At 36.3% G+C, this 15,638-nt stretch overlaps 1 protein-coding gene across 5 annotated transcripts in view; it reads right to left on the bottom strand.

Moving 5' to 3' along the window:
• Window positions 1-9,255: 9,255 nt before the first annotated feature.
• Window positions 9,256-15,638, bottom strand: part of sh3bp2 (SH3-domain binding protein 2) — a 117,078-nt gene continuing 110,695 nt past the window's right edge. For all 5 annotated transcript variants that reach the window (XM_039750856.1, XM_039750857.1, XM_039750859.1 and 2 more), the window contains 3 exons: window positions 13,847-13,928; window positions 13,388-13,447; window positions 9,256-11,488 (listed from right to left, as the gene is read on the bottom strand). In XM_039750856.1, the coding sequence (XP_039606790.1) occupies window positions 11,351-11,488; window positions 13,388-13,447; window positions 13,847-13,928 (280 nt within the window). In that variant the 3' untranslated portion in view covers window positions 9,256-11,350. The remainder of the gene's footprint in view (window positions 11,489-13,387; window positions 13,448-13,846; window positions 13,929-15,638) is intronic.

The raw sequence follows: 15,638 nt of genomic DNA, 5'->3' as shown, positions 1-15,638 counted from the left end.
CAGATGAGAGCAGGTTCACCCTGAGCACGTGACAGAAGTGAAAGGGTCTGGAGAAGCCATGGAGAACATTATGCTGCCTGTAACATCATTCAGCATGAGCAGTTTGGTGGTGGGTTAATGATTGTCTGGGGAGGCATATCCATGGAGGGTCACACAGACCGCTACAGGCTTGACAAAGGCACCTTGGCTGCCATTAGGTATCAGGATGAAATCCTTGGACCCATTGTCAGACCCTATGCTGGTACAGTGGCTCCTGGTGCACGACAATTCCTGGCCTCATGTGGTGAGAGTATGCAGGCAGTTCCTGGAGGATGAAGGAATTGATACCATTGACTGGCCACCACACTTTCCTGACCTAAATCCAATAGAACACCTCTGGGACATTATGTTTTGATCCATCCAATGCCACCAGGTTGCACCTCAGACTGTCCAGGAGCTCAGTGATGCCCTGTTCCAGATCTGGGAGGAGATCCCCCACAACACCATCTGTCATCTCATTAGAAGCATGCACCGATGTTGTCAGGCATGTATACAAGAACACAGGGGCCATACAAAGTGCTGCATACAATTTTGAGTTGCTGCAGTTACATTTTGGCAAAATGGATTAGCCTGCCACATAATTTTTTCACTCTGATTTTTGGGGCGTCTGAATTCAGGGCTCTGTAGGTTGATCATTTTCATTTCCATCAAATGATGTGGCATCCTTTCGTTCCTAACACCCAGTCTGTATCCGTATAGATATCCAGGAGGATTTCTTTTTCCCATTGAGATCTGATGTGTTTTCAAAGTGTTCCTTTAATTTTTTTGAGCAGTTTTATAATAAATTCAAATCTTAATTCTGACCAGTCAAAAGCTTCAAGTGCTACGGGATAACACAAACAGCATGCACAAATAAATTCTTTGGTCAATTAAAAATAAATAAAATAGGTAATACAAAATTACAAGTCTCAATTCTGACCAGTAAAAAGCTTTCAAGTTTTATAGAAGAACACACTAAATTTGTTGGTCAACTCCAAATAAATAAAATAAAATCTTAATTCAAAAATCTTAAATCTAAAGCTAAAATCCTAAAGCTTTCAAGTTTTACAGGGGAACACAAAGTAAATTATTTGGTCAGTTCTAAATAATTAAAGTAGGTATTAATACAACATAATCTCTATACTGTATCCTTTCCTTTGTGTAGATTTAAACTGCTTTAAATATTTAGGAAACAAACCCAGAAAGTAATAAGACAGAAAACATTCTGTACAGTATATCCTCAGTAGAAGAAGCTTTTAAATGTAAACGAAGGAGAACATAAACAAAATTGACACGCTTACTCAATTGTGGTTGGCTTGTTTGTTTGCTCCAAGGCCAAAAAAAAAAGAAAGCCACAAGAAATCCCCATTAGTGCAGAAAAGTCTGTAATGTTTGCATTGTTCATGCTTTAAAGGATGGCACTGCTGATGGTACAAAAGATTAGTGGTATTACCTGTGTTTGTGGGAACATACTTTCGACAAAATTTATAGTGCACAATACTATACTTCTTGTCGGACTTTAAATTGACAAAATATGTCCACACTACCAAATCCTTCTTTTCAATAATGTCCTCGTCTTTCGAACTTTGGGCTGTGTCCATTGGGGTGTTTTCTTTGGTAACACTTATTTTCGTTAACATTTCCTGTGCTCATTTTCTTTTTTTTCCTCACTTCCACTCCTGACGTACAAACATCTGCATTTGTGCTGCTGGCAGCTGCTACTCCTACGCTCAGTGCTGTGCGCATCAACCTAATCTGGCGTCTCTGTAACTCTACCCCAGCCACAAAAGCTGGTTCGCCACGGCACTATTCTCATTATCATTGGATTTTGTGTTGTCTGTCAAAACATGGATGGAATGAGTTCTAGAGTTCTATTGACATTGTATCAAGCATGTCTTATATTTGTATTGAGGAAAATCTATTTTGTGAGAATTATCTTTGTTGTTTTAGTGCCCAGCAATATGTGTCAGTCAGTCTTAATCATTCTAATCGTAGCCATTATGGCTTCAACATCTTAATGGGAGTTTCTCCAGCTGCCACTCCCTACCACTATAATATTTTTTTAATTATTCTAATATTAAACAAGGTATGGAAGCCTATTCTTGCCACTCAAAAAAAAAATTATTGAGTTATTTTGCAAAAGTACCATGTTATTATGTAAAATATTTTGTTTGATATGGTCAATATCATCGTGCACATGCATGCTCTGGATGTCCTGTGACAGCTAGGGACAGACAAATTAAGGATATTGTGGAAGTTCAGCCACCGTACCCAGACAGACAGACAACAGATGTCCAAAATCACACACGTTTAATGTTTTTTTTTCCAATATAGCACCACACAATGCTCAATTAGCCACACTCAGTCCCTTGTTTTCTCTCTCTTTCTCTCTCAAGTCTTCTGCCGCCTCTACTCCTCTCCTCGTAAGCTCTGTCCTCTTCATCCCGACTCTGGCTCATCTGATGATCTTCTGATGGCACTTCCAGGTGTGGCGGAAGTGCCGCATGAGCACCCGGAAGCACTCTGGCTCTGCCTGGAATCTCTTCTGGCAGCACATTCGGTTGTGACGGAAGTGCTGCAGTCCAGGGCTCCATAATCCTCCAGGTGCCCCCTGGCGGTGGCCATGGGCCCCAACAGGGATGAGCTCCTAAGCTCTGATACCGTGGCCCCCATGCAGACCAGGGTGGCTGCCTTCTCATGGCCCAGGGGAGGTATCGTCCCTCTCCCCGTCCTTCCAGGTGTCCCGGCAGGGCAGGATCCCAGCTGTCCGCTACAATATGTATAGTGTGAAATCAAGAAATGAATATAAATCATAAACATAATTTAAACCTGCATGTGCTGAGGGTTAAATTTAATCTGCACAGTTTAGGGTTATAGAGAGTCAGTGATTATCTCAGCAGTACTGGCAAGAAGAAACCTGCTGTGGGCATAAACGTGGAGGAGGAGGTTAAGAATGCATTTAACTGACTTGGCGTTTTTTGAAAACTTAGATGAAACTATTGTTTTGAATTGGCAATGGGAATTTTTGGGAGTTTTTACTATTATTACCACTATTATTATTATTATTATACAGTATGTTTATGATTTTCATTTGTTTATGTCATTCACTCAGCATTAGTTTTCATGTTTTTCGTCAGTTGTATGTTCAAGATTCTTTTCTTTTTTGCCCTAGTCATAGCAGACAATAAAGTTGTAACACTGAAACATATTGTACATTAACTTATTACAAACAGCAATGTTGTTTACATGCTACACATTTAGTCAGTACAATGAACTGAACGTTTTAATATGGGGGGTTGTTTTATGTAGTGATTGAGGTGGAACCAAAAAACAGCAGGTACTGTGGTTTGTCGGCATGGTTTGTGTGTGTGCGTACTGGCCCACTTCAAGCAATGGCTTCCAAATGTATTGTGGTGATGTTTTTGTTGATAGAAATAAGACAGCATGGGAGTCCGAAATGTAAACAGTGAATGGAAGAACTTTTTATGAAGTATTGAGGTTCAGAGCAAGTATTGTGCAGAAGAGAACAGTTTAAAAGATATAATCTTGAGAACTACAGTATATGTACAGTTGTCCACCGCTCTCCATTGTGGTCATGTTAAATGCATTAACTGAGCTGCTCTAGTACTCCAACTAAAGCATTCACTATCTGCTTTTGTTGGACACGAAGAAACCACTTCTCAGTATCTCTCCCTCCCTTCTTGGCAATCTAGCTCGAACTTTCTTGCTAAAGACATCTTATGTGAGCTTTGCCAAACCTTCCTCCTTTCACTTCACAGCTCATATGGAAATCTGAAGGGCATGCTGGGAATTGCAGTCCCTAGGAACAGCCCTGTTGGGGATATTGACGACTATCAGGAGGAGCTGCAGGATATTGTTGTACCCTCTTTGAAGGGCTTCCACCTGCTTCTGACATAAAAGAAGCCGAGTTTCCTGCATAAGTAGTCAGAGTGGGGAGGAGAGTTCACGAGTCTATGTGGGAGTTGTGGAAGGAGAGAAAAAGAGCATATTGTATAATACTGTTGTGGAAAAGGATTTGGAGGTCTACAAAGATACTGTAAAATAAGGATATATTCTGTTTGAATCCAGGATAGTGACGTGTAGTTGTGTCTCAAGGTTAAGAGGCTCAGTGGTACCCCCTGCTGGTCACAATATATAGATTGCTACATTGCAGTTACATAAAGAAGCTACTGCACATGATAAGAAATGACACATACAGTGTAAAATACAGTATCAACTGAAGGGTGCAAGGAAATCATTATCTATCCATTCACTCTAAAAAAATTTAAATGAGTGCTTTTACCATGAAAGTACCTGAAGTGGTCACCTATTATTTTAGTGAATACACTTGTTTCCCATCAAATTTGGCAAATAGATAATCAGTTGAAGAATATGTCGTTCTTTAATTCATAATTGCTGTGACTTAGGAAAAATGTGTTTATTCATTGTTAATTAAAGGAAAACATGTCAAATAGACAACTACAATATATAATACAATATATTATCTGTATTGTAAGAAAAATATACATTTTAAACTCAGAATTTCAGTATAACATCTGATACTTAAGTAGACTAGTTACATTTTAATAATTACAAAGACATTTCAGAAATGACAGATTTCTATTTACAAAAACTTTGACAAGAATAAATTAATCAACAAAATAAATAATATCAACATTCATACTTAAAACATTTAAACCTCTTTGTCAATAGTTAACATACTGTTTCACTTTAATGATTGCTCCAAGTAAACTTTTGTTTATCTTGCATTTTGTTTTTGTTTTGTTAATGTTGAATTTTTTGCATATACAGTATCAGACATTGGTGCACCATGAAGCTTTAGTTCCTGCCTTGCAAACAATTCCATCCAGACAGACTACAAGTGTCGAGTGAGTTTAGTGGATCTAACCTGACACAGTTGTGAAATAATTTGTGAATTATTAAACAATCACTTAATTCTCTGATACTGAAATACATTTTTTTCAGTAGTAGTACTGTCAGTTTTTTAATATGGTCCTTTCATTAAAGCATATTATAAAAATATTAGAACACAACTAACAGATAAACAGATTACGTTTAGAAAAAAATGAGGAACTGCAATTGAACAAACAGAAAACGTTATCTTAAAACCTACAACTGAGACACTGCTTATATTCTGTGGTTTAGTCATTTTTGTCTTCTAATGTATAAGTAACGATTCCTTAGAATATATTCTAGTAAGGAACATTCATACTTATAATCCACTTTTTTCTTCCAAATCTATATTACATTTGTTGGCTGATTTCGAAACTGTACTTTTGTGTAGTTGGCATACTACATTTCATATTCTGACATTTGTAAAGGTTTTCTAAAGACCCAATATGTCAGTATTTCATTTAATAGTTTTTTCTTTATAATGTTCAATCATTGTACTCTACAGTACAACTGAGCATATAAGCACAGAAAGAAGAGTTAATAGTGCCCTTTTTATTTTACATTAGCTTTTCTTCAGTATTTTAATTACATTTTTTTTCCTCAGCAAAGATAATCAAACCCTAGTAATGACAATCTGAAAATTCAAGAATAATCCAAATACATTTTTACAAGTGAAAAATCTTAATAAAAAAATAAATATATTTTGTATTTTTACAAAAACACACAAAACTGTAACTAAAGACTAAGAAAACATCACACTATTGTGTTATACTTTGTGCTCTCTAGTGTGTTTTCTTATATGCTGTCTTTCACTGTCTTCAAATTTCTTAACGTACATTACTCTTTGTTTAAATCTGATTGTTTAAAGTTCAATTTCAAGTGACACTTAACACTTCTAACAGACAAAATAATCTAATCGCCCCTTTTTGCTTTTTGTCAGTTCATCATTTAATTTCTTACTGTATCTTAAACATATTACCCTTTACTACAGTATACCTCTTGTTTGATTTTTGTAGTCATTTTTAATAATGATTCTATGAATGTAAAATTTTAAATTTCAAGGGATATATTACTTTATGTAAGATTTTTGTTAAGAAGGATCAATGTATTTCTTGTTACTGAAAGTGTTAGTGGAGTTGTAAGACTAGTATTTGCATTCATATACCATATACTATTCATACGATATAACTTTACTATATAACACATTTCATCTACCATAAGATTTTATGCTGAACATTTTAACATGTTAATTTAAATTATCCATTCAGTTCTGTTACATTCTAGGTTGTGTGATGTCAGGTGTAATCCAAACATGAGGCGGGGTAGCCTACCTGAACATTCTGAATGTTATAGAATTTCATTATAGTAAGCATATACATTATACTTAATGCAAGAAGACACTGTATGGGACCAATTAATTCTTTTTTGTTATATGATACCAGCTTTGTAAGCCGGTGCTGTAAATAAACCCGGGATCCTAGAAACTATTGAAATTGTCAGAAAAAAAATGAAATGTAGAGATGTTATTGAAATGAACTACTCTGGGCATCTCTCTCCTAGGAGGATTTGTTTAGCTGACGTGCTTTCATTGCTTGTGCACTAGCGGCAGGAGGAAATGTAAAAGAGATACTGTTTTGCCAATGTTAGTGGCTAAGCGACTTTGTCTTTATTCTGAGGTTTTCGCTTGTGTTATTAGTGGCTAAGCGAGTTTTCTGTTTCCTTGGAGGCAGAGCACTTAGCTCGACTCCACCTCTCACTTCCGGGCCAGACAAACACACTTCCACACGTAGACATTTATATACAAGATTATTTTAACCTTGAACATCTAAACATGTAAAGCATACTATATATCAATTACATCTTCTGAATAGGTTGAAATACCTGTATTCTTTACTGTAAATTAGATGACACGTATATAAGAATATATATACAGTAATCCCTCGCTATATCGCGCTTCGACTTTCGCAGCTTCACTCTATCGCGGATTTTATATGTAAGCATATCTAAATATATAACGCAGATTTTTCGCTGCTTTGCGGGTTCTGTGGACAATGGGTCTTTTTACTTCCTGTACATGCTTCCTCAGTTGGTTTGCCCAGTTGATTTCATACAAGGGACACTATTGGCGGATGGCTGAGTAGGTAACCAATCAGAGCTCGCAGTTAAGTTCCTGTGTGCTGAATGGCTCAGCGACGAAGCACTGAATTCGATTCTGCGGCGTTAACCAGGAGGTCTCATCTTGCTCATTCAGCATAAACATGTTTCTCTGTGTAAAGAGTTAACTTTTGTGCTCTTTTGTGTTTATCTTTGTGCATAGTCAAGCCCTTCATTATGGCTCCAAAACGATCTGCTCCTGCTACTGCTTCAGGGGCCGTGCCCAAGCACCAACGGAAGATGTTAACGATTGACGAAAAGGTAAACGTTTTGGATATGTTGAAGGAAGGGAAAAGATACACTGCTGTAGGACGTCATTACAGCATCAATGAGGCTATGATTCTTTTTATTTAAAAAGTAGGAAAGGAATATAAGATCTACAGCCGCAGTGTCCTTTTAACCAGGGTGCAAAACGAGTTGTAAGTGGATGTAATAAGGCAGTAGTCCGGATGGAATCTGCTTTAGGGATTTGGATTGAAGAAGAACAACAGCGGTACTACACAGTCGCCTGAACAGGCTTCTTTAGAAGAGCTGTAACGCTCTCTTTTGTTGTGCAGTAAAACTAAACTCATCATTATCGGACAAGTCATTGTGTCATTGTTGGTGAGTAACCATAATTAATTTTCTACTTACAGTACTTAGTACATGTACGTACGTTTAGTGTCACTGTACACACATTTACTGTATACAATTCTTCTTGCATTGTGCGTATTTATTGCTGGTGGCCTGTCTATCGTAATAGCTGTAACATATGTGATATCGTAGACACTCGATATCTTTAAAATAATATTTAGGTTTTACTGTATATAAACAGTGTGTTTACATACATAATTTAAATTAATCTTACCTAATAACTAAGAGAATACAAAGGGTTTATGCTGTATAACTGTGCAGGGAATATTTAGAAACAGTTTGGGAGAGTTTATAAGGGCATAAAATATATAAAAATAACCATACAAACATATGGTTTCTACTTCAAGGATTTTCACCTATTGCGGGGGGGTCTGGAACGCAACCCCCGTGATCGAGGAGGGATTACTGTACATATTATATATAAAACATACTGCATATATATGTATACACAAACTTTTTATTTGATATTTTATTAGCTGTGTTTAATTTTATTGTCAAAAAATAATGAGCCATATTTTTATCTTTTTTGAACTTCACAAGCATCAGTAAACTTTAGACATTTAACTGTACTAATTTTTTTTGTTTTATACTTTAAATGTAAAACTTTTTGAAAGCTTAATTTACCTACTTATATTTTAAATGAATGATGGCATTAATCTTATAATAATAATAATTATAATAATTATAATAGTAATGCCTCGCAGTTAGGAGACCCGGGTTCGCTTCCCAGGTCCTCCCTGCATGGAGTTTGCATGTTCTCCCCGTGTCTGCGCGGGTTTCCTGTGCTCCGGTTTCCTCCCACAGTCCAAAGACATGCAGGTTAGGTGCACTGGCAATCCTAAATTGCCCCTAGTGTGTGCTTGGTGTGTGGGTGTGTGTATGTTTGTGTGTGCCCTGCGGTGGGCTGACACCCTGCCCTGGGTTTGTTTCCTGCCTTGTGCCCTGTGTTGGCTGGGATTGGCTCCAGCAGACCCCATGACCCTGTAGTTAGTATATAGCAGGTTGGATAATGGATGGACGAATGGATAATAGTAATGATCAGTAAAATATAAATTCACTTTTCATATTAAGGTTGGGCAGCATGGTGGCGCAGTGGTAGTGCTGCTTCCTCGCTGTAAGTAGACCCGGGTTCGCTTAACGGATCCTCCCTGCATGGAGTTTGCATGTTCTCCCCGTGTCTGCGTGGGTTTCCTCCCACAGTCCAAATACATGCAGGTTAGGTGCACTGGCGATCCTAAATTGTCCCTAGTGTGTGTTTGGTGTGTCCTGTGGTGGGCTGGAGCCCTGCCCGGGGTTTGTTTCCTGCCTTACGCCCTGTGTTGGCTGGGATTGGCTCCAGCAGTCTCCCGTGACTCTGTCATTAGGATGTAGCAGGTTGGATAATGGATGGATGGATATTAAGGTTGTCAAAAGTATAGGACTATTGATAAGTATCGATTTTAACATTTTAAAATTACTTCAATACTCATTTTTCATGGTATCGATTCTACAGCCTACATTATGAATGCACTTCCAGTTCCCCATGGCTCGACTTCCTGTTCTATTTCTATCAACACACAGGTGTTAATAAAATGGCAACTTCAGCAGGACGAGAGCTTTCATCAGCACATTTAACTGCCGAAGAAGGCAGCTGGAATGGCGTCTGGAAATACTCTGGCTTTGTGCCAAATGAGGACAGAAAACCACAAGATACATGCAGGTGTGTAAGCAAGATTTGCAAGCACAAAACATTTTGAGTGGCATATTGTTTCTAAATTATGGAAACATTAATTAATAAGTGTAAATGTAAACTGTGGTGTTTGAAGTAGGGATGTTTATTTTTTTCCTCAGGTTAAAACATTGTTTGTACCCAGTTAAATGTTTAACGCATCAAGACAGGGGTCTGCAGTAATTTTACTTGTGGGCCAGGTTAATCCTGTGCTGTAGCTTCAAGGATAAGCTGGGCAACGGTGGCTCTGTTGCTCCCTCTATTTTTAAAACTGTGTCACAAAAAATGCTGCCATAGTGTGTTACTTTATTATGCATGATCTTAAAATTATATTTCATCACTTTTACGATATAATGTAAAGTTTTATAATATACTTGCATAATATACTTTATTGGGTATTGAAAATGGAATTGAATTGCAGTAATTATATTGACAACCCTATTTCATATTGTACTACAATATAATTAAATAAGAATTTGTCACAATGTATACTTTTCTTCATATACATTATTTTATTTAAAAAACATTTCTGGATTTTTTTCTTTTTAATTTCATTTTCTAAAATACATTAGAGAAATAAAGCATTGTGCTCATTTCTTGATTCATAAAAAAGAAAACAAATATTTATCTATTTGTTCATAGATATGACAAAAGGTTAGATTGGATAAATGGGTTAGAAAAATGATAGATAAATAGTCCCTTTTTTCACTATCTGCACTACTAAAGCACCACTTAAAAGCAGACTAACAGAACCTTTTCAGTGGTTCAAAGTCTATAAATACTTGTAATGACAAGTAGAGTAAAGTGCACAGTCCACAGTCAATATTCTCAGTGCACATTGTATGTTTTTTGCAAAGGATGCTTGCACAATGTAAATGGTCACCAAAGTTTTCCATTAGGGACTGAGTTACAAGATTGATAAAATCAAAGTTCCATAATTAATAATAACACCTTTATTATTACTATTATTATATCAATATCTAACTTAGTACTTTGTCATTTTGTTGACAGTATACACATTTATATATGGAAATATTTTAACTTGATATTCCCCATAAAGACATGATGCTTTTCCCTTCCCATTTATTGACTTAAGCCTCAAGTACGTTCTTTCCACCCTTGAGATAATTCAGAGTAACAAAGTCTCAAACTATAAATGAGTTTATCTGAGATGGAAGTGGTTTCATAATACAATACCTGTCAGTCAGTTTAACATCTGTTTAAACTTTCCACAGGAAAGCGCACACCCTTAAAATATAAAGCATGTTATTTTTGTGTGGCTCTTGTTTGTCCTCTCTGGCTCAGTCTAGTTCTGTTTAATTTTCTGAAAGTAATTTTATGTCATACCTAATAAACACAATTGTATGCAAAATGTTAAATGTTGGTAATATCACACTGCACATTATACAATTTAGGGCATACACTTTCATTTTGCTTGTTAACATGGTGAGAAAACGAAAATTAGCTGTATTGCCAATGCAAGGATAATTGTTATTACATAAACTTGTAATTAAGAATACTTGTGAGTCTTATGGCATCCATTAGTTAGTATTTGTAGACTTGTATAATTATCAAAACAGTTTATAGGAGTCCATGCTACAGTCGCTTTGCAAAGGAGCCCTCTAAGGCAGAAATTCCTTGAGTAGCTTTTAACCGTTATCAGAATAACCCAAATACTCTATAAACCTAGCAGCATTTTAAGAACTATGTGCAATATTTATATGCCATAAATCTTACTTTAACTGTCCATAATATACATTTTATACACATTACAGACATGTCAATAATGAGTGAGTAAGTGTCTACATCTAATGTCCACATTTTCCCATAACAGGATTAAAACACTTCAGATACACACATGCTTCTGGTAGTTGATTCATTCTTGGTGAGAAGTGCAACATCCACTTCTTTCTAGATGAGTCATCACCTCAGTTTATTGAAGTTAAAGGGCACTTTCAGGCACAGTTTATCATGGCTTGGGAGCACATTGGCATGGTAGTATTCAACAAGTTCAATTAATGAGTGAAACGTTTTATCTGTTTCCAAGAAAAACTGGTAATCCTGTAGAAAAGAACACCATTAGCCATTAGAATATTGAAGAATCCTTGTTCGCCATTTTTAAGGAAAAAATGTAGCTAAAGACAGTTTTTACATATTTCCCTGAGCAAACAATTCAATACATTTACTTCTTAGCAATACTGTACATGAAAATCAGCCCAGCCCCAACTATAATTTCAGTTACATTCAGTGCAGGGAAAAGAAACTGAATCAAATTCTAAGCAAGGACACAAACCATTCCAAAATGTCAACTAGGATTAGAAATGAGTACATTAGAGGGTCAGCTAAGGTTGGATGGGTTTGGAGACAAAGTCAGAGAGGCAAGATTGCGCTGGTTTGGACATGTGCAGAGGAGAGATGCTGAGTATATTGGGAGAAGGATGCTAAGGATAGAGTTGCCAGGGAAGAGGAAAAGAGGAAGGCCTAAGAGGAATTTTATGGATGTGGTGAGAGAGGACATGCAGGTGATGGGTGTAACAGAGCAAGATGCAGAGGACAGGGAGATATGGAAGAAGATGATTCATGTGGCTACCCCTAATGGTAGCAGCTGAAAGAAGAAGAAGATCAGCTGATATCAAGATAGCAGAAGAAAACTCTGTATTCTTTTTTAATGTATTAGTGTCTAATACCACAGGTCTTGTATAAAACATTTTTAAGATAAATCATTGAAAGCTATTTTAAACCTTCCTATAGTATCACAGGGTGTTTTAAGTTTTGTTACATGCATATTATTTTCAAGCTGAGATACTAAAATTTTCTTCAAAGCCTTGTGCCCATTATGGTTTTTTAGAAAGGAGATTGTGGCATAATACCTTATGGGTATTATGGGCTTTACTTTAAAATTAATTTATTATCAGTGTAATATTTTGGTAGACTTTGTTACTTGGCTATAGCTGAATATTTCAGTACTTTGTTCTGAAAATGGTAGCAGGTTGGAAATATTATCATATTTTTGATGATATGAGACTCCTGAATTTTATTTAGTTCAGTGTTTGATCTTTGCTGTTCAACTATATTCCGTTCTGAATTAAATTTACAAGAATACAGGCTCCCCTGGTGAAGGATCAGACATTAATTCTAAGTCTAATTTTGGTGACTATACGTTTTTTGTTTGTAGCTGATTTTCTTTCATTTTCACAAGATAAAGGGTACAAGTGTTGCAGAGTGGTCTGTGCTGCTTTCTCACAGTAACACAGTCCTAAGTGTAAGATATGGAATTATTCTCCCAGCCCGCAGGTGCTAGTTGATAGTAAGTTGCCTATTTAACCACCATAATTGCACCCTGTGTTGGCTGGGATTGGCTCCAGCAGACCTCCGGGACCCTGTAGTTAGATAGCGGGTTGGATAATGGATGGATGGATAAAGAAATGGGTATGATGCAGGATATGAGCTTGACCTTCCACTAGAAAATGACTTAAGAAAATAATTTCAGTACTTTCCTCACTAGGAACAAGCTTTCTTCATCTATGAAGAAGAACATTTGATTACTGGAGACCTGAGTGAAATGTCATTAAAACAAATGTACTCTCCTATAAGTTTCATTCTGTTGTCAGTAAATGACAGCAAAACTTAATTAAAAGTAGGCTAAATAGTTCCTGTCTTTAATGTCATTTCCCTTTGTTTTAATATCTGATTTCTGGCCACAAGAAAGGAAAACAGGACATCATTTTTAATATGGCTGCAATTACCGGTATTAAAGAATACTTTTCCAGGGAGTATGGACTCCCTGTTAGCCACAGCATTTGTCAGCAATGTCAGAGTAATCTCGTAATTAACATTGTTGTTTTACTTTTACTTTATACTGTATGTCTAAGTCATCAAGTCTAAATATGTAATATTTTCACGGTACTATGTACATCTGTAACAGAAAACTAAATAAATAAATGTTAAATTCAGACTGACCTTTTCATATATTCTGTAATTCCTTCCTTTGTTTAAACTTCCATCCCACACAACCAAAACCTTTGTGTAAGAAAGAATAAGATGATGTACAATTTTAATAAATAAAACGTTGCATATGTTATCCTAAATTTATTGATAAACAAGAAAAAAAAATTCTTCAAATTAAGCAACCCACGTATAACCAACATGAAACTACTAATCATGTTTAGATTAAATTGGTAACTCAGAGGCTATGTACATGAAAAGAATTCACTTTTGTAACTAGTTCATTTAAAACATACAGTGCAAACTAGTGAATTGGGATCCAAGAAAAGGTAATTTACAGTAGTGGTGAACAACTAGGAAAATTAACTGAGTTTTTAATGTTGCTGTTTTAATCTAATCTAATTATATTGGCAACAGTGAAAATGGAGTTAGGTTCAATGATTACATATACTGTACTCTATTTGAAAAGCTTACCTTTGTTGTCTTTGTTGATGAATTCCTAATGCAATAAAGTCCATTTTGAGGAATACCTCTTATGCTGTTCTCTTTAAAAATCCTATTTGAAAAAGTAAGATTTAATGAGACAGATTTACTAGTCTTAGTTTTAATTATTAAAGCATACTTTTAGAGTTACTTTTATAACTACAGAAGGTACTATTGAAGAGGAATTTAGTTTCCTTTGCTCTCATTTTTTTTACTTAATACTAATATACCAAACCATTTAGTTCCTGTAGCATTGTTAAACATTCCAACATAAATACATTCAAATAAAAATACTAAATTAATATCAAAAAGAATAGCCAAAAAAAAAAGAATATGTAATGCATGGGTGGTTATCCACATGTTTTAAGATGAACAATTAAAATGCAGCATTTCTAGTGGATGTAGATATCATGATGCTTAACTTTAAAAAATGTTTTAACTACACAAGCTGGAGATGCTGGTGAGTGCTAATAAACTCTTCTTAGATTTTCTGTTATTGATATGGTTAATCATCAAAACTTGTAAAGGCACTTCCTGCATACAATGGAATCATTACTTGGAGTTTAATAATTCATACATTGACATACACATATTCCAAGTTAAAATGTAAAATAAATTAAATTATGTATATTTCAAAATATAAGTGTATTAAAAAATGAGATCAATAGTAACCTACAGAAAATTTTAAATTGGGTTTTCCATTTTCTACACCTACTCATCATGTTCAGGACTGGCATCTGCTGTACAGTAATCCCTCCTCGATCACGATAGGTGAAAATCCGCGAAGTAGAAACCATATGTTTGTATGGTTATTTTTATATATTTTAAGCCCTTATAAACTCTCCCACACTGTTAACATTATTAGAGCCCTCTAGGCATGAAATAACAATTTCAAAAAACTGTCTGAATAATCTCTCCATTTCTTTGTTTAGTGGAGGGGGTGTAATGTGGAAAACAAAAGGTAGATAATTTGCGACATACACAAAATTATGTATGTAAAACGGCTCAAGGGCAGATTTTTTTTCGCGATACAACAAAACTTATGCGACAGTTCGTTTTGGGGGGGGTGACGTCATCACGCACACCATTTTATCGAGAAAAAGCTAGTTGGATGGAAACAGGCTGGAGACAGAAAATTTTGCACATTTTTTTTTACGTATATTCTGTTTGTCGATAACAAAACGTCGCAAAATACCTGGTGGCATGGATCGTGGACTATCTTAAAGACAGACCTCAGCATGTGCATTTAGGGAACTGCAGGTCTGACATTGTGGTCAGCAACACAGGAGCACCGCAGGGTACTGTACTTTCTCCGGTCCTGTTCAGACTATATGCATCGGACTTCCAATACAACTCGGAGTCCTGCCACGTGAAAAAGTTTGCTGACGACACTGTTATTGTGGGCTGCATCAAGAATGGGCAGGAGGAGGAGTATAGGAACCTAATCAAGGACTTTGTTAAATGGTGCGACTCAAACCACCTACAACTGAACAACAGGAAAACCAAGGAGCTGGTGGTGGATTTTAGGAGAACCAGGCTCTTCATGGACCCCCGTGATCATCAGAGGTGACTGTGTGCAGAGGGTGCAGACCTATAAATACCTGGGAGTACAGCTGGATGATAAATTGGACTGGACTGCCAATACTGATGCTGTGTGCAAGAGAGGACAGAGGCGACAATACTTCCTTAGAAGGCTGGCGTCCTTCAACATCTGCAATAAGATGCTGCAGATGTTCTATCAGACGGTTGTGGCGAGCGCCTTTTTCTATGCGGTGGTGTGCTG

This window comes from Polypterus senegalus, chromosome 4, assembly GCF_016835505.1.
Source record: "Polypterus senegalus isolate Bchr_013 chromosome 4, ASM1683550v1, whole genome shotgun sequence".
In the NCBI taxonomy this organism is placed as follows: Eukaryota; Metazoa; Chordata; class Cladistia; order Polypteriformes; family Polypteridae; genus Polypterus; species Polypterus senegalus.
This window is presented reverse-complemented; position numbering and strand designations above follow the sequence as displayed.